Source organism: Lagenorhynchus albirostris, chromosome X (assembly GCF_949774975.1).
Source record: "Lagenorhynchus albirostris chromosome X, mLagAlb1.1, whole genome shotgun sequence".
NCBI lineage: Eukaryota > Metazoa > Chordata > Mammalia > Artiodactyla > Delphinidae > Lagenorhynchus > Lagenorhynchus albirostris.
The window spans coordinates 71,582,319-71,609,816 of NC_083116.1; the positions used below are offsets into that span (position 1 = coordinate 71,582,319).

Consider the following 27,498-nt stretch of genomic DNA (forward strand, 5'->3'; position numbering starts at 1 on the left):
GAACGACAGTTGGGGACAAAGAGCGAGGCTTTGTACCGAGTGCGCATGCGCAAGTTGCGTCCGCTAGAGGCGGAAAAGGAGGGGGGAGGGGGATAAAGGGTTGGAAGGAGAGACATCAACGGACTGACTGAAAGACCGAAAGACCAAGTGATGGGAGGGGGAAAGGAGAGGGGAAAAAAGGGAGAGAGGAAAGTGGAAAGAGAGTGAAACAGAAGGGGAGAAAATGTGCGCGTAGGCGTGCTCTGAGAATTCCTGCACTGCGCCTGTACAAGAAGCTAGAGTAACAATGTCATTGTATTCAGTGTAGTAGATCTAGACTTTTCCTACTGAAAAAATGCCCCGCCATGTTTCTTTTTTCACACTTCCTCATTAGGGCTTGCACTCTGACACTCCTTACTTAATCTGATTTTCTAGTTGCTTCTCCTGCTGCCAGGTTTACTCCTAAAGCCCAGCTGAAATAGTCATCACTATGGCTATGGTTATAGAAAGGGATGGGGGAGGGGGGATCGATACTTTAGTCTCTGTGTGATTACAAAGAACTGTAACCAGTACCCTCATTTCCATGGTAACCAGGGAACCCAGCAGTCCAAACATCACTATTCTCATGATTTACAGAGACTCAACAGGTGTCATCATTGCCATGGATACATTGTAGGCCTCCAGATCAGACTGATTCTATATTCCAAAGGATGCCAATTAGGTAATCACCTTCATTTTTCAGTAACGCCTAACTAGCCCTGTGGTTAATCAAGGGCTACAACACTCAAGTGATAGGTGTTTGTAGTTAATTCCCACTAATTAACTAATTCACACTCAAGGTTTCAGGGTGTTCCGACTGGCTCCACCTTATGTGGGGACACAGTGATCTAGAGCCTGTCTAGAACCTTCTGCAATGACAGAAATGTTCTATATCTTCTCTGTTCAATACAGTAGCTACCGGCCATATGTGGCCATTGAGGGCTTGAAATATGATGAGTGCAAGTGAGGAACTGAATTGTTAATTCCATTTCATTTTAATTAGCTAAAATTAAGTAGTCACATATGGCTAGTGGCTACCATATTGGACATATCTAGACCAATGGAATTGTTATTTTTGAGAATAAATAACACCTCTATTATGAAAAAAGAATTCCTCTATTCTGAAAAAGCCATTTTTTCTTGCTTACAGAAAAAAAAAATCAAACAATACCCAAGAGTAAAAAGAGAAAAGTCTCTCCCTCTATTCATCCCAGTGATTACAATTATGACATTATTGCATTTCTATTTTCTATGTACTGTCCTGGTCAAAGGGAAAACTTCATACCTTTTTATACATGTAGGATTAAGCTATACATACTTTTCTGAGCCATGACTTTCTCACTTAAAATACTTTAGCTATCTTTCCATATAAATGCATAAAGATCTATGAGGACTTTTCATATCTAATATTTTAGAGACTCCAGCATGATGGTTTCTAGTATCTGTTAAGTGAAAAAATACATAGTTACAAAAAAGCTACTATGGGACTTCCCTGGTGGCACAGTGGTTAAGAATCTGCCTGCCAATGGAGGGGACACGGGTTTGTGCCCTGGTCCAGGAAGATCCCACATGCTGTGGAGCAACTAAGCCTGTATGCCACAACTACTGAGCCTGCATGCCACAACTACTGAAGCCCACACACTACAACTACTGAAGCCTGCACGCATAGAGCCCATGCTCAGCAACAAGAGAAGCCACTGCAATGAGAAGCCTGCACACCACAACAAAGAGTAGACGCCGCTCGCCGCAACTAGAGAAAGCCCGCGTGCAGCAACGGAGACACAATGCAGCCATAAATAAATAATAAATAAAGCTACTATGGATTCAATACCATTTTAATGAACTTATACTTTGTTAATCACGACAGCTGTTTACACCATTGAAAAACTAAAATAACAAATGAAAAATTGTTGTACTTTTGTGTAGCTCCTCAAGGCAATCACAACATAAGCAGAGAAATGTTAATGTAAACAAATAACTTCAATACTGTAGGCAAATAAAATAATAGTATCATATTAGAGGTAAAGGTAGCTCTGCTTGAGTGGATCAAGAATGCCTTCACAGAAAAGAGCACCTTTGAATTGGGTCTTAACTAAGAAGTTGAAGTCAGATCAGTGTGCAAAGGGTCAGAGACAGAATGACCTATGTTTTAGGTAATTTGTCATGGCTGAAGAGAAGTGGGGAGGCTGAGTGACAGGAAATTAGCCTAGAGAGATAGACATAGGCCAAACAATTAAGGGCCTGTGCCATGCTTAGAATTTTTTACTTTAATCTGTAGGTGATGGAGAGATATTGAAGGGTTTTGTAAAAATAATGGGGTTTTTTTCTGATTTTAAAAGTAATATATACTTATTGAAGGAAACATTCAAAAATACACAGAAGTATATTGGGCTTCCCTGGTGGCACAGTGGTTAAGAAAAAGAGAATAACTTCCGGGTTAAATTCCCTGAGAGCCTTGTCAACAAGGTGTTGAATTTTTTTTTAAACTAGTCCCTTATCAGCTCTGTAGATGTGGTCCATGAGTTTTGGTGGACGTGTTTTCATGCCTTCTTTTAAAAGCAAAATAAAGTTAGTCCCTTCTGGCCACTGTTAACTTCCACTGAGAGGCTATAAAAGTGCTAGCAACTACAGATACTTTTTTAATGTGCACTGACTGAAATCCCAAAGAATAGCAAGCCCTTATTTTATGAGGCTTTCACTGATGCTGGGTGTCCCCCCACCAAATGCACACTTTATGTTATGAACAAGATCCTTTGCCTGGTGTGGATTCATTGCTAATCTATGCTAGGAAAAAAAAGATACCACTGGAAAAATGCATTGAGGAAGTCAGCTGAGAATAATATACTCATACTTATGGTTTTTCTTTTCATTACTACTCAGTATACTGAAGCATATTGTTCATGTTGAGGACGGATAGATTGGTAAAGGGAATGAATTAAAAGACATTTATAGGTCTCATATTTTATCACTGGTAAATTACCTCTGTTTAACATCATATGCTTTGTGGCAACCTTGAGGGGTGGGATAGGGAGGGTAGGAGGGAGACGCAAGAGGGAGGAGATATGGGGATATATGTATATGTATAGCCGATTCACTTTGTTATACAGCAGAAACTAACATACCATTATAAAGCAATTATACTCCAACAGAGATGTTAAAAAAACATACGATTTCATGAAACAGATTGCTTTTTTTTTTTTTTTGGCGGTACGCGGGCCTCTCACTGTTGTGGCCTCTCCTGTTGCGGAGCACAGGCTCCGGACACGCAGGCTCAGCGGCCATGGCTCACGGGCCTAGCCGCTCCGCGGCATGTGGGATCTTCCCGGACCAGGGCACCAATCCGTGTCCCCTGCATCAGCAGGCGGACTCTCAACCACTGTGCCACCAGGGAAGCCCCACAGATTGTTTTTTTTTTTGTCTCCTTTTTTTAAGTTTTATTTTTTTATTTTTAAAAATAAATTTATTTATTTATTTTTGGGTGCCTTGGGTCTTCGTTGCTGCCTGTCGATTTTCTCTAGTTGTGGCGAGCGGAGGCTACTCTTCGTTGAGGAGCAGGGGCTTCTCATTGCGGTGGCTTCTCTTGTTGTGGAGCACGGGCTCTAGGCGCACAGGCTTCAGTAGTTGTGGCACGTGGGCTCAGTAGTTGTGGCTCGCGGGCTCTAGAGCACAGGCACTGTAGTTGTGGCGCATGGGCTTAGTCGCTCCATGGCATGTGGGATCTTCCCGGACCAGGGATCGAATCCGTGTCCCCTGCATTGGCAGGCAGATTCTTAACCACTGTGCCACCAGGGAAGTCCTGCCTCTCTCTTATAACAACACTTGTCATTATATTTAGGGACCACCTGGAAAATCTCCCCATCTTAAGATCCTTAACCTGGGATTGCCCTGGTGGTCCACCAGTTAAGACTCCATGCTCAGTGCAGGGGACCCGAGTTCGATCCCTGGTCAGGGAAGTAGATCCTGCATGCCACAACTAAAGATCCCGCACGTGGCAATGAAGAGCCCACATGCCACAACTAAGACCCGGTGCGGCCAAAAGATAAATATTAAAAAAAAAAGATCCTTAACTTAATCACATCTGCAAAGTCCTACTTTTTTTTGCTATATAAGGTAACATTCACAGGCTCTAGGAATTAGGACATGGATATCTTTTCTTTTTTTGGGGGGGTGGCGAGTATTACTCAGCTTACCACAATCACCCTGGCAACAGTATGTAGAAAAGATTGGAGGAGATAAGCTAGAAGATAAGGACACCGGCTAGAATACAATCATAATAATTTCAGGTGAGGGACTTCTCTGGTGGTGCAGTGGTTAAGAATCAGCCTGCCAATGCAGGGGACATGGGTTCGAGCTGTGGTCCGGGAACATCCCACATGCCACAGAGCAACTAAGCCCATGTGCCACAACTACTGAGCCTGTGCTCTAGGGCCTGCGAGCCACAACTACTGAGCCCACGTGCCTTAGAGCTCGTGCTCCACAACCAGAGAAGCTACCACATTGAGAAGCCCATGCACCACAACAAAGAGTAGCCCCCACTCGCCACAACTAGAGAAAGCCCGCGCGCAGCAACGAAGGCCCAACGCAACCAAAACTAAATAAATTTATAATAAATAAATAAAATAAAATAAAATAATAATAATTTCAGGTGAAAGGTGGGGAAGGCCTGAACTAAGACAGTGGTTGTAGGGATAGAGAAGAGGAAACCAAATCTAAATAATTAGAAGGTAGGATCAAGGGGACTTAATCAATTAAACATAGGAGGTAAGGAGTAGAAGACTAGAATGATTTGAAGGTTTCTGGTTTGGGTGCCTGGTTGTCTGGTTATAACCAGGACAGGAAATAGAGGCAGAGGGTAAGTCAATTAGTGCATTTTGGTTTAAGGTGAGAGGAGCCAGCCAAGCAACAGATGAAAAGTGTCAAAGCAAGGCTCTGAGAGGTCAATTTTTTTTCTAATTATCATTATCAATCACATAATACTTATTGAATATTTTTAAGATACTGAACATAATAATGTGGGGTTTTTCAGTACTAAGGATGACTTCTGTCCTCAGTAAATTACCAAGTAACTAGATAAACAGGTAACATCAATCAAAAAAAACAAAAAGGGAATGGCCTAGTGTACAAAAACTATAAGTGGATGCCACCTGTATTCAACATTGTATTAGAGGTTCTAGCCAGGGTAATTGGCAAGAGAAAGCAATAAATGGTATCCAAAATGGAAAGGAAGAAGTAAAACTATCTCTACTTGTAGATGACATGATCTTGTATACAGAAAATCCTAAGAAATCCACTAAAAAAAGATTAGAACTAATAAATGAGTTCAGCAGGGTTGCAGGATACAAGATCAATATACAAATGTCAATTGAATTCCTATTTACTTGCAATGAACAATTTGAAAATGAAATTAAGAAACAATTCTATTTACAATAACATGAAAAAGAATAAAATGCTTAGGGACAAACTTAACAAAAGAATGCAAAAATATACTCTGAAAACTATAAAACATTGTTGGAAGAAATTAAAGAAGAGCTAAATAAATGGGCTTTGATTAATCAAATAAGTGTTAGCAAGGATGTGGAGAAACTGGAACTCTGCTGGTGGGAATATAAAATAGTGCAGCTACTTTGGAAGACAATTTGGCAGTTCCACAAACAATTAAACATAAAGTTACCATTTGATCCAGAAATGCCACTCCCAGTTATCTTTTTTTTTTTTTTTTGGCTGCATTGGGTCTTCGTTGCTGCACGCGGGCCTTCTCTAGTTGCGACGAGTGGGGGCTACTCTTCGTTGAGGTGCGTGGGCTTCTCATTGCAGTGGCTTCTCTTGTTGCGGAGCATGGGCTCTAGGTGCGTGGGCTCCGTAGTCGCAGCGCACAGGGCTCTAGGGTGCACGGGCTTAGTTGCACCACGGCACGTAGGATCTTCCCAGACCAGGGCTCGAACCCATGTCCCCTGCATTGGCAGGCGGATTCTTAACTACTGCACCATCAGGGAAGTCCCAACTCCCAGTTACCTACCCAAGAGAACTGAAAACGTGTTCACATAAAAGCTTGTAAAAGTGAATGTTTATAGCAGCGTTATTCATAATAGCCAAAAGGTACATCAACTGATGAATGGTTAAGCAAATACGGTATATCTGTACAATGGGATATTATTCAGTCATAAAAAAGTAATGAAGTTCTGATACATGCTACAACATGGATGAACCTTGAAAACATGCTAAGTGGAAAAAGCCAGTCACAAAAGACCACATATTATATGATTCTATTTATATGAAATGTTCAGAATAGGGGAATCTATGGAGAAAAGAAGTAGAACAGTGCTTGCATAAGGCTTTGGGAGATGGAGAGATGGGGGAAGATAGCTAAAGGGTACAAGGTTTCTTTTTAAAATGATGAAAATGTAAAATCGACTGTGGTCATTAATGGTTGCACATATCTGTGAATATACTAAAATCCATTAAGTTGTATACTTTAAATGGGCAAATTGTATAGTATATGAATTCTATCTCAATAAAGCTCTTATTAAAAAAAAGAAAGTATAAGTGGGACCTAAAGAAGTAATAATAACCTAAGTTGATTTCCCAAGGGACAGCACCATAGCAGAAAGTCCTGTAGAGATCCTGGAACCCATATAGACCCTAGGGTGTGTGTCTCATAAAGTCAGTTGACCTCCTGTGGAGTGAATTAGGATATGTTGCCTCCCAAATTGGGAGAGATGTTTGGACAGGAGAGAGTGAATGTTAAAGAGTGGCGTGTAGTCAGAATCACACTAAATCAGACTGCCACCATTGGACTTGCTGATAAGGAGGAATAGGCGCGCTTTTACTACATTTCACTGATTTTTCTTCATTTTTTTTAAAGTTTCAAATAATACTGTGTTTTAAAACTTTCTTAGCAATACAAAAAGAATTTTGCTCTCAATAGAATATTCGTTTGATAATTTTCACTGAGGCAGTGTTATTGACTCTCTGCTTAATTTTTTATTGAAGTATAGTTAATTTACAATGTTGTGTTGATTTCTGCTGTACAGCAAAGTGATGCAGTTATACATATATACACACTCTTTTTTATATTGTTTTTTAAATTATTTTTATTTATTTTTGGCTGCGTTGGGTCTTTGTTGCTGTGCGCAGGCTTTCTCTAGTTGCGGTGAGCGGGGGCTACTCTTTGTTGCGGTGCACAGGCTTCTCATTGCGGTGGCTTTTCTTGTTGTGGAGCATGGGCTCTAGGCACGCAGGCTTCAGTAATTGCAGCACACGGGCTCAGTAGTTGTGGCACGCAGGCCCTAGAGCACGTGGGTTTCAGTAGTTGTGGCTTGCGGGCTTAGTTGCTCCTAGGCATGGGAGATCTTCCCAGACCAGGGATGGAACCCATGTCCCCAGCATTGGCAGGTGGATTCTTAACCACTGTGCCACCAGAGAAGTCCCTATATTCTTTTCCATCATGGTTTATCACAAGATATTGAATACAATTCCCTGTGCTGTACAGTCAGTAGGGCCTTCTTTTTTATCTATTCTATATATAATAGTTTGCATCCATTGACTCCAAACTCCCACTCCTTCCCTCCCCCAACCCCCTCCCCCTTGGCAACCACAAGTCTGTTCTTTATGTCTGTGAGTCTGTTTCTGTTTCATAGATAGGTTTGTTTGCATCACATTTTAGATTCCACATATAAGTGATATCATGTGGTATTTGTCTTTCTCTTTCTGACTTACTTCACTTAGTATTATCATCTCTAGGTCCACCCATGTTGCTGCAAATGGCATTATTTCATTCTTTTTTATGGCTGAGTAGTATTCTTCCTTTTAAAGATAAAGATGAAGATTCCTTATCTTTGCCTGCCTGCCTTTGCTCCCCTCTTGCTTCACTCTTACCTCTTTCCTTATATCATAGAAATATTACTACAATTTGAGTTCATTGAGGCTTTTTTTCCCCTCTCTCTCCCTTATTCATTCATCCAACAAACATATCAAGGACTATGCTAGATGCTGGAGACAGAGATGAGTAAGAACTGGTCCCTATTGTTGAGGAGCTCACGGTCTAGCAGTTCCCCAAAGTCTCTCTAAATGGATATTTCCTTTTCTTCATTCCATGGTAATTTAGAATGGTATAAGACATTAAATAAGAATCCATATGTTTCCAGAGTCGGTTCTAAAGAGTGAACTTCACTCTAATCAAATGGCTGCCAAATAGAATAGATCCAATTGTTTGATCAAGTTACATGTAGCCTTGCCTGTCATAAAAAAATAATAAAAGTTTGACACCCAGCGTAGTTCAGTAAAGCATGGCACATGCAAATGATGGAATAATATACAGCCATTACAATTATGTTGTAGAACATATTGTACAAGATAATACCAATTTTGTAAAAAAAAAGTATGCAAAAAGAAAACAAAGGACTGGAAGGATATACATCAAAAAGAGTAGTGGTTATCTCCAGGTATGATGGATAGGATAAAAGTGATCATTGCTTTCTTCTTCAGATCTTCTATGCTTTCCAAAACTTTTACAGTGAACATTTATATTTTTGTAATCAGAAAAGTATATATATAATTAAAATGAAAGAACTCTCATGAAGACAGGGACTGAGTTTTTACCTGTCTTATAGTATTACAGAGCTTTAGGAGTGCTTTATAAATGGTGAATAACAAGTAACAGAATTGAGTACTATGCCATAAATGCAACAAGGCTGAAAATGAGAGTGTTGAATTGCAGGCCATACTCTTACTCAACACCTTCCCTGTCGTCCCCCATCAGCCCATTTATGTTAGAGCTTTTCATCTGTGGCTGATACATACTCAAACCTATCAACTATGGGCACTCTTGGCTTACTCAAAGAGAAAAAGTAGATATTTATTTTAAGGACATGAAGGTTCCAGGGTGTGAAGTCCCAAACCTTTCATAGGTCAGCTCTATTTCTCTTATAATAGTAACAAGTATCTATTAAACACCTGCTATATGTCAGGCAAGTGCACACCTCAATCTTAGTAGCATTGCTATGGGGTATCATTATCCCCAGTATTTCTTTCCAGTCTTTTTCTAAGTATACATGTATATAGAATTTCTCTACAAAGTTGGTATCATATTTTAACTCCTGTAAAAAATGTAACATTATATCTGGAGCGTTTTCATGTCTCATTTGCTTTTTTAACAGACTTTATTTTTTTTTAAAGAAGATGTTGGGGGTAGGAGTTTATTAATTAATTTATTTATTTTTGCTGTGTTGGGTTTTCGTTTCTGTGCAAGGGCTTTCTCTAGTTGTGGCAAGTGGGGGCCACTCTTCATTGTGGTGCTCCGGCCTCTCACTATCGCGGCCTCTCTTGTTGCAGAGCACAGGCTACAGACGCGCAGGCTCAGTAGTTGTGGCTCATGGGCCTAGTTGCTCCATGGCATGTGGGATCCTCCCAGACCAGGGCTCGAACCCGTGTCCCCTGCATTAGCAGGCAGATTCTCAACCACTGCGCCACCAGGGAAGCCCCTGTAGACTTTAATCTTTTAGAGTAGTTTTATGTTTGCAGCAAAATAGTAATTTGTAGTAACGGTTGTTAATTACTACATCCATTGTATGAATATAACCAAAATTGATTTGACCAATCTTCTATTGTACATTTAGCTGGTTTTCTTATCTCTGTTTTAAAGATGAGAAAAATAAGACCTGGTGACTTGACAAGAGACAAATCCAAAGTCAACTGGTTAAAAAGCAGGCAGAGTTGAGATTAGAATTCTGGTCTATCTGTCTCCAGAACTCACACACATTGCCTCTGAATACACCATCAGTCCCCTTTAGATTGTCTCCCCTCAGTTTGAAACCAGGCATTCTCCACAACCAGAGCAGTCAAGGATCCAAGCATGTGTTGAGAAGGGCAGGCAATACAAAAGAACGACGTGACCCAACTGAGATGGAACAAATTGAAAATGCAAAAGGAGGTACAGGGACACAGAAATAAGCAGAAGGTGTGAGATGGGTGCACAGTATACTGGTTAAGATAAAGAGAAAGCTGCATTTGGGAAACCTAAAGGGGAAAACTCTTGCTTTTATCTCTGTATATAGGAGAGAGCAAAGATAACCTCAAGGCCATGGGGGGAGCCAGGAAGGATAAGGTTTCTGAGAAAGTGAATGAGATAAGGGAGGATAAAACTCCGGAGGACTACAAGGCTAGCAGAGGCATAGTGTGGGAAGGAAGAAAGGCCCAGGTCAAAGAGGCAGGCCAGAGCAGGCACTGGACACCAAACCTAAAAATGTGATGGGACTCCCTTCCAGCCTGAGCCTCTTCTAGTATCTCAGATACTAAATACCCTCCAGCGTTTAGGGGTCGGAGTGGGAAAGTGGAGAGAGCGGGGATTGTAAAGTGCTCTAACTCTAATGGGGACTGAGAATGGATCCTGGCACACATTTTTTAAAGCCAGTAGGCCTAATGCTAATGCCTCCTCCCCCTACCCCACTTCCCTAGCTTCAACCCCAGCCACACCCACACGCTAAGGACCATCCAGGAGGGGGAGTGTGTGTGTGCGCGCGCGCGTGCGTGCTCGTGCCTAAGAGAGCCTGAGAGACAGAGACGAGACAAAAAGAGACCGGGAGAGAGAGAGTGCGCGCCAGAGTGGGGGGGGGGGAGAGAGAGAGGGACAAGGACAGAAAGAGGGAGGGAGGGAGACAGAGACAGAGAGACAGAGAAAGGAGGAAGGAGAGCTGTCGGCATCGGTGAGGAAAACTACTGAAGAGATAACGCTGGGGGCTCCTGCGCGAAGACTCAGGGAGAAGATCTCAGAACTTACCCTAAGACCGTGGAAGGAGTGGGGGAATGTCTTTGCAGGACCTGGTTTTGGGGTCATCAGGCAGTAACGGTTACTGCATAGGCGTTGTCACTGAGCCAGAGCCATTTAACTCGCCCTGGGTGGCTGGAGACCAGGCTTAAGACACCCCACAACTCTGAGTCTCAGAATGGTTAGGGGGGCCCGAGGCTGCAGACAAGGGGAGGAGGGGCACGTGAGGGTTGGGTCACTGCCTCCCCCCACCCTTCGCTGTCACTCATTACCCCAACAGTCGCCCAGGGGGCGGGCCCCGGAGAGGTGGGGTTGGGGGGGAGGGTAATCTTGGCAGGCGCCTGCGGCATGGCGTAGGTAGGGACTGTTGAGGGGGGCGGACGCCGGGGGGTTGAACACGAGTGGGAAGCAGAGAGAGACACGGGGAGGGGGAGGGGACCGGGAACCATTTGAATGAGAGGAGGGGATCACGGGTAGAGTGGGCTCCAGGAGGTAGGGCGGGCACGGGTGTTGACGGGGGCCAGACTCTCAAGCCAGGTAAGGGAAGCAGGTGCGTAGATCTGTTTTTTGTGGGTTAGTGTACTCGGCCCTTTGGTGGAGAGGGGGTGCCGCCTTCCCCGGGGGCGGGCTTCCAAGCTCCGGAGGCTAGCTTTTCCTCCTCAACTAACGGGGCCCCGGGCGGGGGCTCAAGCTCCATCTCCAGTGCCGACGTTCCACTCCACAATTTCCAGGCATCCACTGGGCTGGGAGTCTCGCGCCGGGGGCCGGCGCTGTCTCGCGAGCCCCCTCCTCGAGCCAGCCAATGGGGTTGGTTGCTGGCGCCGCCCGCCCGCCTGGTGCAGAGCGCTGGGCGCTGTGAGCGGCGCTGCCATTTAAAGGGGCCGCGACCCCTGTCCCGGCTGCTAGGGAGGGAGGTGGAGAAGGAGCGCGGGGCCGTCGCTGTCTGCAGTTCTAGGCTTGTAGCCTTTACACTAACCCTGCCGCAGGTAGGGGTCGAGCCTGATAAAGCCGAACCGAACCTGCAGGCGGGTTCTCGCAGTAGCCGGGAGGGGGGTCTAAGGAGAGATCGTAGCTCCAAAATGTCTTCCTGTAAATGCCTGAGGTGGGGGGTGGGCAACAGGAGAAGGAGGACTGGGGGAGCAATAGGAAAGGGGGACTGGGCTGAGGAAGTGGGCGACCCTGAAAGGTAACTGGGGGGGGAGGGGTTAGGAAGGGCAGTTTGTGGGGGCGAGGGAAGGGCTGAGGGAGGACCATGCAACGCGGGGAGGGGGGGTGGGGCCAGACAGGGTGGGTAAAGACTGGGGAACTGGGGGTCTCTAGGAGAGAGGGGAGGGGATAGAAACTGAGAACGCGGGGGCGGGAAAGGCTCCTGTTGGCAGCGGCCCTGGGAGACTCTAAGGGGGCGTTCAGCCCGCGTTGTGGGGGGGGAGTGAAAGGTGAGGGGGGAGGGGAACTGGGAGTTGCAGTGGGGTGGCGGGGGCTAGGCGGGCGGGTGGAACGACGGACTGCCTGGCGAGTGGGGCACAGGGCCAGGGCGGGGAACGCCTCTCCCCACAGGGGGCGCTGTATGTTGGTGGGGGGAGTGGTCATTTGCACTAAAGCCTGTGGAAATGCTTGTCTGTTGTGGTGGGGGCGATTCAAGAGAAATCCAAGTGGATGATGGGGTGTGTCCCAGAGCCTATATAAGAAGGAATTCTGGCGAAGACCACCTCTTCTGTCCTCTTTTCTACCCCTAACCTACAGCCTATATCCAGTCATCCTCATGGACCCCAGTGATTTCCCCAGTCCGTTTGACCCGTTGACCCTGCCAGAGAAGCCCCTGGCTGGAGACCTTCCAGTTGACATGGAATTTGGAGAGGATCTACTGGAATCCCAGACTGCCCCAACTCGAGGATGGGCCCCCCCTGGCCCTTCTCCATCCTCAGGAACCCTGGACCTGCTTGATACCCCTGCTGGCCTGGAAAAAGACCCTGGAGTCCTGGATGGAGCCACTGAGCTGCTGGGGCTGGGAGGGCTGCTCTATAAAGCCCCCTCCCCCCCAGAGGTGGACCATGGTCCTGAGGGGACCCTTGCATGGGAGGCAGGAGATCAGACCCTAGAGCCTGGACCAGGGGGCCAGACCCCTGAGGTGGTGCCACCTGACCCAGGGGCTGGGGCAAATCCCTCTTCACCTGAGGGGCTACTAGAGCCTTTGGCTCCAGATTCTCCAATAACCTTGCAGTCCCCACATATTGAAGAGGAGGAGACCACCTCCATAGCTACAGGGCGAAGGGGCTCCCCTGGGCAGGAGGAGGAGCTTCCCCAAGGGCAGCCACAGAGCCCAAATGGCCCCCCCAGCCCTTCAGTGGGAGAGACTCTGGGGGATGGAATCAACAGTTCTCAGACTAAACCTGGGGGCCCTAGCCCCCCTGCACACCCTTCCTTGCCAGGTAGGTTGCCTGATCAGCTGGAAAATCAAGGATGGGGAGAGGGTGGGGGTAAGGAGGGTGGCTGTGTGTTTGGGGAAGAAGTTGTGGGAGGAGGGTGGAGAGATAAGCGTAGGGATGTGTATGGAGGAGTTGGGAGTTTGGAAGGAGGAGTGGGGGTGTGGTGAAGAAGGTTAAGGAAAGTAGGGGTGGGGGAGCTCAGTGGCTGTGGAGGAGAAATAGGAGTGAGTTTTCAGGGGGTGAGTTGAGAAGACTGGGTTCGGTGGCAGAGGTTCCCTTTTTCTTCCCCCAGTGGGCTTTTGGTACCAGGGTCCTCCTTCCTTCGGGATTTGGGGAGGACACCAGGCTTCTTGGTTCTAAGATCTTTCTAGCTGTTTTGTTCTAGATGAGACTGGGGTTTCTGGGTTTGATGAATGATAACTAGGCTCTGGAGCCACCAAGTGCATAGTGATTTCAGAGGAATGGTAGACATGCAGGGCCTAGGATTGTGTCTCTGATAGGGGAGGGCCAGCCTAGACTTGAGAGGCTCTCATTTCTCCCCAATTCTGCCTAGTGTTGTGCCTCTCCCAGGCTGTGACCAGGGTCTTAGGGCTTATATAACCACCTGAGTCCAGGGGAACCTCCCCATACATTAATGCTTCCTTTTTCCCTTGCTACCTTTGGGTGGTTGCATTTGTTTTTGTTGATAAACTATAAATGCTTGATGAAAGGTGTATTACTTGTATTTCCTTAACTCCCAATGATTGGGACAGAAAGCTGGTGGGAAGGTAGGATTTTTTTCATGGAGAATAGCTGCGCGCCGCCCCCCCTCCTTAGTGCAGAGCTCAAGGTAACCCTGAGAGGGGCCCCAAGAAGCCACAGGCACTCGAGTTTTCCCTTTCAGTTTTGAGTAAGTTCTTCCCCAGGAATGGAGGTGGGGGTTGGGCCAGGGAGGGGGTGGTGAAGGCAGGCTCAAGATTTAGGTTGCTTTCTGCTTCCTTTGCAGGAGATGGCCTGACTGGGAAGGCAAGTGAGAAGCCGCCTGAGAGGGTGAGGGGGGGAGGGGATTGGAGGGAGTCTGGTTCCCCCTGTAGCTCTGGGAAGGACAGACCCTTCATTTTCCCTCCCAGATGTTGCTCTGTGGAGGGTGTGTGTGAGGAGAGTTAGGAGGAGGGAGGGAGTGCTTGTGTCTATTGCTTCTTAAGGAGAAGGTCCAGCCTCCTTTTCTCCCCTCCTCCTAAGGGCAGGGCCAAGGGTCCCTACTCTCCCTTCCCCCTCCTATTTCTGTACCCCCCCAAACCCTGTACTAGTGCAGCTGGCCCTTTAGCCTGGCCCTGGTGTCAGCTTTCCTCCCCTCCCCATGTTTCCAAGGTGCAGAAGAGAAGCGAGCGCGTTAGAAGAGTAGAGCCTCCAAAACCTGAGGTTGTGGATTCCACTGAGAGCAGTGAGTAGGCCTTGAGGAAGTGTGACCCAGTGGGATGTGGCGGCCACGGATCTCAGGGCTCCTGTAGTGCCGCACTCTGCAGAGTGCAAAGCGCCTGTCTCTGCTCTGGGTTGGCATGGGAACCAGGGGCAGTGGGGGAAATTGAAAACAAGAGCAGTGAGAATGGAGTTTCCTGTTTCAGCTCTGCCATCCCTGTCCCTGAATCTTCTCACTTGGATCCCTTCCTTCCCCTCCCTGGGAGGTTACAGAGTAACTAAGGGAGAGTGACACCGGGTGGCTTGAGATTCCAATGTAATAGGGGCGGGGTATAAAGCCAAGAACTACAGGGATTGGGGATCCCAGGATCAGCTGAGCTACCTGTTGGTCAGGTGATGGCTGGAGGCCTGGTCCCTCAGCCTTTTCTCCCCGCCCCTCCCCCCTCTTCCTCAGTTCCAGTGTCAGATGAGGATTCTGATGCCATGGTAGATGACCCCAACGATGAGGACTTTGTGCCATTCCGGCCCCGGCGCTCTCCTCGCATGTCCCTACGCTCAAGCGTGGCACAGAGGACTGGGCGCTCAGCGGTAGGCACCAAGATGACTTGTGCCCACTGCCGGACACCACTGCAGAAGGGCCAGACGGCCTACCAGCGCAAGGGGCTGCCACAGCTCTTCTGCTCTTCATCCTGTCTCACCACCTTCTCCAAGAAGCCCTCCGGCAAAAAGACCTGTACCTTCTGCAAGAAGTAAGTGAGGGTCCCGGGCTGTGGGGAGGGCAGGGATCGGGCTGGGAGTAAAGGGTGAGACAGAGACTATGTTAGCAAGAACCTAGCAAAGTGGAACTGGGAGAGAGGTGATTTAGGGAGGGGGTCCGAGAGTATTTTGGTTCTGTGGTCATTGATCCCAGAGGAGGGGGGTGGAGGCTGATGAAATGAGAGGGTGGTACTGAGTGAATGTGCAAACCTGTCCCCACCTCCAGGGAGATCTGGAACACCAAGGACTCAGTTGTGGCGCAGACTGGTTCAGGAGGCTCCTTCCATGAGTTCTGCACGTCTGTCTGTCTCTCTCTGTATGAGGCCCAGCAGCAGCGCCCAATCCCCCAGTCTGGGGATCCCGCCGATGCCACTCGCTGCAGTATATGCCAGAAGACTGGAGAGGTGAGGAAGCTCGATGGGGGCTAATTTACAGAGCCTGGCCAGCCCTGAGCTGCCCCTGCAATCCTGGGGCTGCAGGGGCCAGGCCCTGTGGAAGAGGGGAGTGGGGAGGGGTAGCAGCCATCGTGAGGGAGCGTATTCAAGGATAGAGCTTCTCCAGGATGTGTGCAGCTGGCCTTCCTTGCCTCCCAGGACCTCACCATCAAGTCGGCAGCCCGATGTGCAGGTTGGGGGGTCCCTGGGCCCACTGTCTGCTGTGAAGGTCTAGGGTGAGGCGGGGCGGGCCGTCCTTGCACTAGGGTGGGTGGTGGTGGCCAGGCCCTAGCTCAGGGTATGTGTGTGTGTGTATGTGGCAGGTCCTGCACGAGGTCAGCAATGGCAGCGTGGTGCACCGGCTCTGCAGCGACTCTTGCTTCTCCAAATTCCGGGCCAACAAGGGACTGAAAACCAACTGTTGTGACCAGTGTGGGGCTTACATCTACACCAAGACCGGGAGCCCTGGCCCCGAGCTCCTCTTCCACGAGGGCCAACAAAAGCGGTTCTGCAACACAACCTGCTTGGGGGCGTACAAGAAGGTGGGGCCGAGGGAGTAGTGCATTAGAGGGCTGTGGAAGGGGGTGCGGTCCTTGGGTGAGAAATAAAGGTGCCTGATGGGTCGAGGGCTGGGAGAAATAAAACGAATAAAGGGGGTTTCAATTGTATCTGTTATGTTTTATTTTTGAAGCTGGCTGGTGGATACACAGGTCTTTGTTATCTCATCATCTATACTTTTTTTGTATGCCTGAAATATTTCATGTTTTAAAAATTTAAAAAAATAAAAGTGAAGGGACAAATCCAGCCTCAGCCTCTCCTTCCCCATCCTCACAGAAAAACACACGGGTGTACCCATGTGTCTGGTGCAAGACCCTGTGTAAGAACTTTGAGATGCTATCCCATGTGGACCGTAATGGCAAGACCAGCTTGTTCTGTTCCCTGTGCTGTACCACCTCTTACAAAGTGAAGCAGGCAGGGCTCACTGGTAGGTGCAAAGCCCTCTTCTCTGAGACCCCTGCTGGCCTTCCTTCCACCTCCCATACTCCCTTCTTCTAAAGTAACCCCTGCTGCCCGACTTCAGCCCCAACCACATCTTCCCGTGGATTTCCTGTTCCATCTCTGCACTGCCTTACACCTTCTGTGTGCTCTCTCTCTCTTTCTCTCTCTCTCTCTTTCTCTCTCTCTCTTTCTCTCTCTCCTTTTCTCTCTATGCCCCAGGCCCTCCCCGACCCTGCAGCTTCTGCCGCCGCAGCCTCTCTGACCCCTGTTACTACAACAAGGTTGATCGCACAGTCTACCAGTTCTGCAGCCCCAGCTGCTGGACCAAGTTCCAGGTACTCCAAACCCTGGACCAGGGATAAAGGGTGTGGCGACGTAGAGAGGGTATGAGATTTGGGGTAGGTAGGCCTGGGCAGAGCAAAGAACAAGCCTGACTTCCCCTACCCCTACCCGCCCACCACACACATCTTGCCCCTCCCTTACTTGTCTTCCTTCCCTCCAGCGCACAAGCCCCGAGGGGGGCATTCACCTGAGCTGTCACTACTGCCACAGCCTCTTCAGTGGCAAGCCTGAGGTCTTGGACTGGCAGGTAAGATCCCCACCCCCACCCACATCTCGCTACACAGAGACATCTGTCTGAAGGGGTCCTTCCACTTGGCTCTCGCCAGGTCCAGATGTCACAGCCCTGTCCTCCCCGCCCTGTGCCCCTGTCCCAGGACCAGGTGTTCCAGTTCTGCTGCCGTGATTGCTGTGAGGACTTCAAGCGTCTTCGGGGTGTGGTGTCCCAGTGTGAGCACTGCCGGCAGGAGAAACTCCTGCATGAGAAGCTCCGATTCAGTGGGGTGGAGAAGAGCTTCTGCAGCGAAGGTAAGGAGATGGGGAAGGGGCAGAGGGCTCTGTACCTCACAGCTGGGGAGAATGGCAGATTAAGTAAGGAGGGCTTGCAGTGTGGTCTGCGGGGCCAGGGCCTTCTGCTCAGGATGCTCTACCCCGTCTGTCCCCAGGCTTTGGGCACGGGAGGTTGTTAGAGGTTTCAGGTGCACCGCCTTGAAAAGGTTGGGTCTCACGGCCATGGAGATTTCTGCGTCTCTGGACTCTTCCCTCTCGCCCCCTTTCCAGGCTGTGTGCTGCTGTACAAACAGGACTTCACTAAGAAGCTGGGATTGTGTTGTATCACTTGTACTTACTGCTCCCAGACCTGCCAGCGCGGAGTCACCGAGCAACTGGACGGCAGCACCTGGGACTTCTGCAGCGAGGACTGTAAGAGCAAGTACCTGCTGTGGTACTGCAAGGTAAGGGGGGCAGCACGTTACAAAGGAGGGAAAAGGTGGCAGGGAGCATGGGCTCTTGTGCTGCCATCAGGGTGTGGGCTGATCTCCAGGGAGGGGGCTCCGGCTTACCCAGCCTCCAAGGGGAGCAGCACAGCTTATCCCAGGGCAAAGGGCCCAGCACATTTTAGGGAGGCAGGTCTGACCATCCTGTTGACACCCTCAGGCTGCCCGGTGCCATGCCTGTAAGCGCCAGGGGAAGCTGCTGGAGACCATCCACTGGCGTGGGCAGATCCGTCATTTCTGCAACCAACAATGTCTGCTACGTTTCTACAGCCAGCAGAACCAACCCAACCTGGATACCCAGAGTGGGCCCGAGAGCCTCCTGAACAGTGAGTCCTGGGCAGGGGGCACAGTCTGTTAGAACTGGCCTGGACTCTTCTGATCCTGGGCCTGGCCCCTTTCTTCTTCCTCTCCCGCTTTCACCTCATCCCTGGCCAGAGGTCCTGGTACTGCATTCTCTTTCAGCTTCCGGACTGTAGAGGTACTAGAGGAGTCTCGTTTCAAGGTTCTGAGAGTTAGATCCTACTGATTTTCTATAAAGGATTTATTGTAGGGAATGGGTACCTGCCCAGGTAGGGTGGGGCATATGGGGGCTGTGGTTAGTTTTAAGAGAGAAGGAAGTGTTGGCATAAGCTCTGCCTTTAGTGAGAGTGAAGGCTGTTGTTTCTAGAATGTTACCCTGGCCCCTCCGCACTCCAGGGGTACTAAACTCCTGAGGGCCATCTAAATGGAAGGCCTTAAATTATGGGTCATTGGGGGGACACTATTTTTCATCCTTGGCATCCAGGAGCAAAGAATCTTTTTGGCCACTATTGCTGGGACCTAGAGAAGACTAGACCTGGGGGCGGGGGTGGAGGGAAAATTTGAGACTTCCCATTCGTATTTGGTGTTCTCTTAATGAAGCTCTCCTGGAGCAGGGGTGAGGAAAATGGAGAGCTAGTGCCTCAGCTGAGAGCTTTCGTTTGCTTTGATCTACAGGTCAGTCTTCTGAGGCGAAGCCCCAGACACCCTCTCAGACCAAAGTGGAGAACAGCAACACTGTAAAGACCTCAGAGGAAAATGGGAATCTGGGCAAGGTCAGGGCAAAAGCCAGGGGGTAGGATGGTCTCAGAGGAGGGTACCGTAGTCAGCAGCACTAAAATTCCTTTGTCTTTGCAGATCCCTGTGAAGATCCGAACAGCCCCCGCTGCTCCCACCCCTCCTCCACCCCCACCGCCCCCAGCAACACCCCGCAAAAACAAAGCTGCCATGTGTAAACCACTGATGCAGAATCGGGGGGTCTCCTGCAAGGTGGAAATGAAGTCCAAAGGGAGTCAGACAGGTGAGTGAGGGTGCCAAGACGCCACAGGCTGTATTCCATGGTCTTGGGCCTCCAGCCCTGTGCCTGGGAGCTGGACAAGGGGGTTTCTTAGGTGGCCGAAGCGTCCTGCATATTGTCGTCCTAGAATCCCAGAGTTGTCTCTCAACATTTGGTTCAAGGGCAGTTTTGTGACACTGAGCACGTGTTAGAGCTTTGCGGGGGTAACAAGCACCAGGTCCTGGGTCAGATGTGACCCATCTGGCAGGCACTCTGAGAAGACCCCTTTTTTGTCAGCAGAAGAGTGGAAGCCACAGGTGATCGTGCTGCCCATCCCAGTGCCCATCTTTGTGCCAGTGCCTATGCATCTGTACTGCCAGAAAGTCCCGGTGCCTTTCTCAATGCCTATCCCGGTAAGTTTTCCTGCCCTTCCTGGTGGGGGCCTCCTTTACCCTCCCAGGCTTGAGACCCACCCTGCCCCCTCCCTCTCACCAGCCGTTCCTCTCATCTGCTGGTATGGTTCTTGGCGTTTAGTTGGGATTCGTGCCTCCAGGTGCCTGTGCCCATGTTCCTGCCCACTACCTTGGAGAGCACAGACAAGATTGTGGAGACCATCGAGGAGCTGAAGGTGAAGATCCCTTCTAACCCCTTGGAGGCTGACATCCTGGCTATGGCAGAAATGATTGCAGAGGCCGAGGAGTTAGACAAGGCCTCATCTGACCTTTGTGGTATGCCATGGACAGCGGCGGTGAGGGAGACAGGGTGCTGCCAGTCTGTCTCTGCCTAAGGGGGCGGAGAGTGGTGATCTCGGTGCCTGGCGGGATGGGGGAATAGTTGGGATCAGCCCCTGAAAGCCAGTTGAGGGCGCCAAGTAGGAGCTGCAGGGACTAAGCCAACCTCTCTGCCTCCCAGATCTCGTGAGCAACCAGAGTGCAGAGGGACTTCTGGAAGACTGCGACCTGTTTGGGCCAGCTCGGGATGATGTCCTGGCCATGGCCGTCAAGATGGCCAATGTGTTGGATGAGCCTGGGCAAGACTTGGAGGCGGACTTCCCCAAAAGTGAGTAGGATTCAGGGCGTGCCCGCTGTGTACAGTAGCATTTGCGCTATCAGGAAAGGAGTGTTCCTTGTTACCCCGAGCATGACCCTAAACAGAAGACTGTCACAGGGAGTGGTGCCAGAGACACCGGGACAGGCAGACTATTCTATACTTGAATCTTGTTGTTGTTGTTTTTTTAATTGTGGTAAAACACATAACATAAAATTTACCATCTTAACCATGTTTAAAAGTTTACAGTTCAGTAGTGCTAGGAATGTTCCCATTGTTGTGAGTTTTTGTGTGTATGTGCCTCTGAGCACGTTCTTAGTATATAGCTTTGTCCTGGTGACCACGATGAAGCTGTCTGGGAGGCTCATCTCGAGTCAGGTGAACAAGTAGCAGGGGTGGGGTGGGAGGACTACAGGGTTGAGGTCTTAGAAAATTGATTTCTTCTTCCTTTCCCCTCTAGATCCTTTAGATATTAACCCCAGCGTAGATTTCCTGTTTGATTGTGGCCTGGTAGGGCCTGAGGACGTGTCTACTGAACAAGACCTTCCCCGAACCATGAGGAAGGTGAGGGCTGGGGCTGCTGTATCCACAAAAGAGGGATGGAGGCTCAAAGGGCGGGGTGGGGGGTGGCTTTCGTAGCCAAGTCAGCAGCCTTAGTTTCGCCTTCCCTAGCCTCCTTTCTCCACCACTGTGAGTGCTAAGGTACAGCCAAACTCTGCTCTCTCCCCAGTTCATCAGAGGTTATAAGAGCTGTTCCTGGGGTTCTGCGCTGTGGAAGCTTGCTGTGTTCTTTCATCAGTCCCCACCTCCCCTGGTGGTGAACACTGTCCTGACTAGTTTCCATGGTGCCCTGGCCTTACCTCCACCACTCCCTCCTTTCTCTTCCCCTCCAGGGTCAAAAGCGGCTGGTGCTTTCAGAGAGCTGTTCCCGGGACTCCATGAGCAGCCAGCCTAGCTGTACTGGACTCAACTATTCATATGGTGTCAATGCTTGGAAGTGCTGGGTGCAGTCGAAATACGCCAATGGAGAAACCAGCAAGGGTGATGAGCTGCGCTTTGGCCGTAAGTACCCAGGCGGGGAGCAGGGGCAGAGCTGTGATTCAGCTGTAGATGTCTACAAGTGATAAGGCTGTGATCACTTAAGGGTATCCTGTGAAGATGGGGAGCAGTTGCAGAATAAGGGGAGATGCCATCTAGGTTTCAAGGCTGAGGGCTCTTTGTGTAATTGGTGGGTTTGTTCTGGAGCTGGACGTGACTAAGGGGTGAAGGGGTTAATGGTGGAGCTAAAGGAAATTCTTAATGTGCAGTTGTCTTAATGCCAGCCACCTCCACTGTGTATCACTGCAGCCAAACCTATGCGTATCAAAGAGGATATTCTGGCCTGCTCAGCTGCTGAGCTCAACTACGGTCTGGCCCAGTTTGTGAGAGAAATCACTCGACCCAACGGTGAACGATATGAACCTGACAGTATCTACTATCTGTGTCTTGGCATCCAACAGGTACCCCTTGCGCCCTGCCTCACTTGCCGTCACTTAACACAGCAGGCAGGGTCCCACCAGAAATGATCCTGTCCCACTCCCTGTTCCTCACCTTGTTTCCTGCCTTGAACAGGCAGCTTGCCTCTCATCTCCTACTCTAGACACGACAAGAAATGAGAATACTCTTCTAAAATCAAAGCTGTGTTCCAGGACTTTTGACCAAGGAGCAGTCTTCATTGCTCTGCGGGTCCCTTTGTCATCCTGAAACTCACTTTAGGAGGGGAGGGATGGGCAGAGCTGGGTTCCCTGAGTGGTGGGGTAATGTTTGGTTCCCACTGGGAGACGTCAGCCATGCCTCAGCTGACAAGGGGGTCTGGGCTTGTGAAGAAGCGGCTGTGACACATCTCTTCCAAACTTCCTCCTCTTCCAGCAAGGCCTCAGCTCCTCAGAGCTGTAGGTATACCTGGGGAAAACCACTCTGGATCACTAAATCCAGCAACTGTTTCCCATGGGCTCCTAACGGTCAAGGTCGCCATGTGTGGGGCCTTCGGTCTCATCGTCTTTCCTCTAGGGCCTAGAGTCTAGCTCTATGTGTGTCTGTTTTTCTTTTTCCAGTACTTGTTGGAAAATAACCGAATGGTGAACATTTTCACGGACCTTTACTACCTGACTTTTGTTCAAGAACTCAACAAGTCTCTGAGTACCTGGCAGCCCACACTCCTCCCCAACAGTAAGGGACAGGGACTTAGCAACCCCTCCGCCCTTTCCTCCTTTCTTCCAGTGCACCATTCTGAGTCCAGGGCTCTTGGGTCTGCCACTCTTCACAGAAGGGTCTGAGCATAGACGTGTGTAGTGGGGTCCCTCAGGGTTAAGAGCTAGAGGAGCCAGAGCCCCTGTCCTTGAACATAAGGAGGGGATCAAGACTTAGGTCTGAAGGGCTATCTCTGGGACCCAAAATGGTGACCAGGGTTTGAGTGGTAAGTGAAGGAAAAAAAGGAAGAAGTTGTGGGGCTCCTCAAGGTTTACGTCGACCTGCCTGTAACCTGAGGATGGTGAGCAAAGCTCTGAATGCAGGTGGAAACTGTTAAAAAATAATATCCCCCCCAAAAACCCCCCACCCAATACCGAACCAAAACAAACCCCAAAATCCAGCCCTCCTGTGCAGTATAGCGAGGCGTCAGGGTTTTACGTGCAATGGTCCCTCACCGAATGAGTCTGGCGTGCCCAGTGCTTGTGAGCCGGACATGTGGGAGCAGAAGTGGTTGGGTTTGTGTAGTCAATCCCTCCTGACCAGCCTCTCCCCCTTGCCCATTGCAGATACGGTGTTCTCCCGAGTGGAGGAAGAGCACCTCTGGGAGTGTAAGCAGCTGGGGGTCTACTCGCCCTTTGTCCTTCTCAACACCCTCATGTTCTTCAACACTAAGTTTTTTGGGCTGCAGACGGCTGAGGAACACATGCAGCTCTCCTTCACCAACGTGGTGCGGCAGTCCCGCAAGTGTACCACCCCTCGGGGCACCACCAAGGTGGTGAGCATCCGCTACTACGCCCCTGTCCGCCAGAGGAAAGGGCGAGGTACGAAGCTGCCCCCTCCGTTGCTTTTCCCCCCCTCTCTACTTTCCCCTTCCGTGCCCCACCGTGCCACCAGGTTGGCCCTCTCCATTGCCCCTAGCTTCTCTATCCTTCCGTTCCTGGGTTTGCAGAAAAGATGAAAACAGCCAGTCCTTCAATCCGATGGGCAGTGGCTATTGCATAAATAGGAGGTCACCAAGCTGCCTGTTTCCCACTTTTCCTCATTTCAGGGCAGTTTACTTTTGGGGCTGGGGGGTTGGGTGTTGGACAGGTGGGAAACTGTTAGGTGTGTTTGGCTGAGGGGAAAAGTTGACGAGAGTGAATGACAGCCTTTCCATCGCTCTTTGCTAGTGGGCATAACTGCCACAGCACCTTGGTTTCCATTCTGGCCCTGGAATCAGTTCCCAAGGTCCCTTCTGAACCTGAGCCTCTACCAGGACTAATGTGCCAGGGGCTGGGGCCATCGCTGTTTATCCCAGAAGGCAACCCCAATCTTGCAGTAGGGTCGTTTTGTCAGTTTTTCCGTGTAACTTCTGAGATCACCTCTTCAGGAAATCAACTTGGGGAAGATGATAGAGACTTTAGCAATGAAAACCAGGGTACACTGCAGAGCAACACCCTGCAGAGCGTTGGGTTGGTACAGAGAGACTGACAGACTCTTCTTCTGCCTTTATTTCTCCATGAGACTGTTTTGTGTCCTGAGGCCTTTCCCCTGTGCCCTAGACTGTGCTCTTGGAGGTGCCTCGTTGAGACTGCACTTTTAAGGAGTCTGGTTCATTCGTCTCCTTCACAGACACCGGTCCTGGGAAACGGAAGAGAGAAGACGAAGCCCCCATCTTAGAGCAGCGTGAGAACCGCATGAATCCCCTCCGCTGCCCTGTCAAGTTCTATGAATTCTATCTCTCAAAATGGTGAGTTGGCAGGTTCGCAGGAATGGCATTAGCGGGGACGGGGGGACCCACAGGCTCTACTTCGCCCAGGAACTGATCTCTGTCCTCCCGCCCCACCCCCACCCCCACCATTGCAGTCCCGAAAGCCTCCGGACTCGCAACGATGTGTTCTACCTGCAACCTGAGCGGTCCTGCATTGCCGAGTCACCTCTCTGGTATTCTGTGATCCCCATGGACCGCAGCATGTTGGAGAGCATGCTCAATCGTATTCTGGCTGTGCGTGAGATTTATGAGGAGCTGGGTCGTCCCGGGGAGGAAGACCTGGACTAAGCCCACGTGCTTCCCGGATCCATCTTTCACACCAATGTCTGTCCCGTGGCCACGTCCCACAGGGCGATTGGCCCAGGAACCAATGCTACTCATTCTGAAGGGCCCTGACTGCCCTTTTCTACTCATCCATTCCCTGCCTTCCCTAGGAATCCCTGGCTTTTGTCTTCTCCCAAACCACTTGACAACCGCAGGGCCCCAGTTCTCTGTACTGAGGGACTGGTCTCCCAGTGATGGGCAAAAACCAGCTAGGCCATTTTCTTTATGTTTCAGAGTAAACCCCTTCTCCTGGGGCCAGACTCTGGGTGGAGTGTTAATGGCTCTGGTGATCCTGTTGGCTTTGGGTTTCCTGACCCATCCCACATAGGTAAAGGCCCTTGTTCCTAGGTTTGGCCAAGGGAAGAACCCAGCTGCCTTCTCTGCCCTGTGCCCACTCCCTTCTCTACTCTTCCCCGGTACCAAGCTAAAGGGTCTTGTATGAAAGATACGAGAGAAAGCATGAAAGTAACGAGGGGACCATTTACCTAAAACACAGAGCTTAGGCACTCTTCCCTTCCCATGAGATAACTGGTGGTTGGAACCTCCTCGCCACCTTGTTCCCCCTCTCCACCCCTGCAAGCATCAACCCTTGGTGCTGCGATTAAAAAAAAATCTTCCAAATGCTTTCTTTCCCTCAAAGGCAGAGAATGACTCTTTAAGTATGGGGAGCAGACTCCTGTCCCCTTGGTTTATGTGTTTGTCTCTCTCTGCCATCTTAGGTTGGCATGAGCCATGGTGTCAACATGCTTAGCCCCCTTCTGTAACTGCTTCCCTTTAGTTCAGTGGACAGAGTTCCCAAGGCAAAAACTACCTTGTGACTTGGGTTGGGGCTGGGTTCCCCACTCTTGTTCTTCCCCCATCGTGAGAGCCAGGCCAAGCCTGTGGGGGCCCTGGGTCATGCAGGATGGGATCTGTAGTCAAAGGGTAGGTGAGGAGCTGTGGGCGTGGGTCCTGCCCCCACTGCCTCCATCTCCTCTCTTCCCCATCTTGCCTCTGTAGTTCCAGAAAACTCTTAGCACCTGGCAAAGGGGTACCCAGTTCTTTCCCTGTTGGCTTTGCTGTTCCCCCGCCTCCTTTTTGTGTTTTTATAACTCACCAGTTTAGCCACTGTTTAAATTGTATATATTGTTCTGAGGCGCCTGGCCTGTCCCTTCAGTGAGCCATGCCCGCCCTTGTGTTGTAGTGAGAAGCTGTTGTCACGACTAACCTTCTGTCTCTGGAATTGTTTGTTTCAAATAAAGAGTTAAAATTGTCTTTTGCCTTCACTGGGGGAGGGAGAGCAGTGTATGGAGAGGTGAGGGATATAGAGGAGCAATGCTGGACCACTTCAGATCTCTCAAGGTATAAAGAAGTGAGGTATCCCACCACAGGTTGAGAATCATTTTTACCCAGCTCACTGAACGGCCCCACTAGGAGTATGGGCCTTGTTATAACAAATTTCCAAACACTTAAGGGAAAAATTTATTCAGCAGCTGTCTATTAAGGACCTACTATGTTTAAGGACCTAGATTCCATGTTTCAGAGAAGACAGAGATTAACTAGACCGGGATCCTATCCCCAGCAGGCTCCCGGGCTAGAGGGGAGACAGAACGGTGCACAGTTAGTTGCAAGACCGGCAGAATGAAATAAATACCTAGTGCTATGGGAGAGCAGAGGAATAAGGAACTCATTTCAAGTTTACAGGGGGGTTGTGTGCAAGTTCACGAAGGGAGGTGACATTTGACCTGGGCCTCCAAGTGTAGGTAGGAGGGGTTGGGGGACCAGCACAATCAAAGGCTGCGATTTTCTAACCCGGGAGGGACAGGATCAGATCTGTTGCTTTAGGGAGGAGATCCCTAGGACAATATGAAGGATCGGAGGTGGGGCAGATCTGAAAGCCGGGGCAGATCTGAAAGGCAGGACAGCAGTGAAAGGAGTGTGGCTAAGAGATTCTGTAAGCCTCGATGGGGATAGAGAAGCAAAAGAGAGGATGAATTCAAAATGAGTTTCAGACATTGTGAAGGTCAAGTCTGCAGGCTATGGAGGAGTGGGAGGAATCGAGCATGAAACCAAGGTTTCTAGCCTTGATGATTAGGAAAGTTAGATACTTTTTTTTTAACAAGAAAACAAATCCACACTTTATTTACTTTTCAATAAGTTTAACTCCTCAAAGGGTACGGCGTCACACGGATTCTGTGTCCGATGGCCTTAGCACGAAGGTTCCTTCGGAATTTGGCACGAACCATGCCACTGATTCCATGAGTGCGAGTTACCTTTCCCCAGATTACTCTGGTTTTGTTAGGTTTTCCACCAGGAGTTACTGTGTTGTTCTTTGCTTTGTACACCTAAGCACATCTCTTGCCTAGATAGAATTCAGTTTCATCTCGAGCATAAACACCTTCAATTTTAAGAAGAGCTGTAGGCTCCCTCTGGTTCTGGAGACACCGCTTATAGTCAGCAAAAGTGGCCTTGGGCCACAACCTTCGAGACATATTTGTCGTTTTAGAAGTCCTTTTCCCAGCAGGCCTCCATTAACCGAGTTGGGAAACAGAGGCAGGGTTTTGTTGTTTTGTTTTTTGGGTTTGTTTGTTTTTTCAGGGGAGTAGGGGTAGGAGGAGGTTGGTAACAAGTTGAGGTTTTGATCACGTTGAGTTTGAGACTCCATTGAAACATCCATGTGGTGGGCTGTGCAACATGGCATAACAGAAAGAACACCCAAACTTGAGTTTTTAATCATAGCTCTGCCAC

The 27,498-nt window shown here is 49.4% G+C and overlaps 1 protein-coding gene and 1 pseudogene across 4 annotated transcripts; one reads left to right on the forward strand and one right to left on the reverse strand.

Moving 5' to 3' along the window:
* Positions 1-11,309: 11,309 nt before the first annotated feature.
* ZMYM3 (zinc finger MYM-type containing 3) lies at positions 11,310-26,023 on the forward strand. 4 transcript variants are annotated; one of them, XM_060138076.1, is made up of 25 exons: positions 11,310-11,330; positions 12,524-13,209; positions 14,192-14,235; positions 14,557-14,629; positions 15,059-15,353; positions 15,587-15,764; positions 16,118-16,336; positions 16,629-16,779; positions 17,013-17,128; positions 17,296-17,382; positions 17,510-17,660; positions 17,913-18,085; positions 18,288-18,453; positions 19,103-19,200; positions 19,283-19,445; positions 19,722-19,834; positions 19,975-20,149; positions 20,334-20,480; positions 20,929-21,032; positions 21,362-21,530; positions 21,816-21,967; positions 22,562-22,676; positions 23,264-23,518; positions 24,309-24,426; positions 24,543-26,023. In XM_060138076.1, the coding sequence occupies exons 2-25, from the start codon at positions 12,543-12,545 to the stop codon at positions 24,733-24,735; spliced, it is 4,122 nt and encodes a 1,373-aa protein (XP_059994059.1). In that variant the 5' UTR covers positions 11,310-11,330; positions 12,524-12,542; the 3' UTR covers positions 24,736-26,023. The 4 variants fall into 4 exon arrangements, with proteins under 4 accessions (XP_059994059.1, XP_059994058.1, XP_059994060.1 ...); XM_060138075.1 differs by lacking the exon at positions 11,310-11,330 and adding an exon at positions 11,655-11,766; XM_060138077.1 differs by lacking the exon at positions 11,310-11,330 and adding an exon at positions 11,655-11,766 and having other exon boundaries at positions 14,563-14,629.
* An 886-nt stretch (positions 26,024-26,909) lies between these two features.
* LOC132513141 (large ribosomal subunit protein eL33-like) lies at positions 26,910-27,257 on the reverse strand (annotated as a pseudogene).
* Between the last annotated feature and the right edge of the window lie 241 nt (positions 27,258-27,498).

Excerpts from the sequence above, each read along its gene's own strand:
- ZMYM3 (XM_060138076.1), top strand. The coding sequence starts at position 12,543 with ATGGACCCCAGTGATTTCCCCAGTCCGTTTGACCCGTTGACCCTGCCA. Across the intron at positions 13,210-14,191 it reads TGCACACCCTTCCTTGCCAG|GAGATGGCCTGACTGGGAAG; the intron begins GTAGGTTGCCTG and ends CTTCCTTTGCAG. Across the intron at positions 21,531-21,815 it reads TGATGAGCTGCGCTTTGGCC|CCAAACCTATGCGTATCAAA; the intron begins GTAAGTACCCAG and ends GTATCACTGCAG.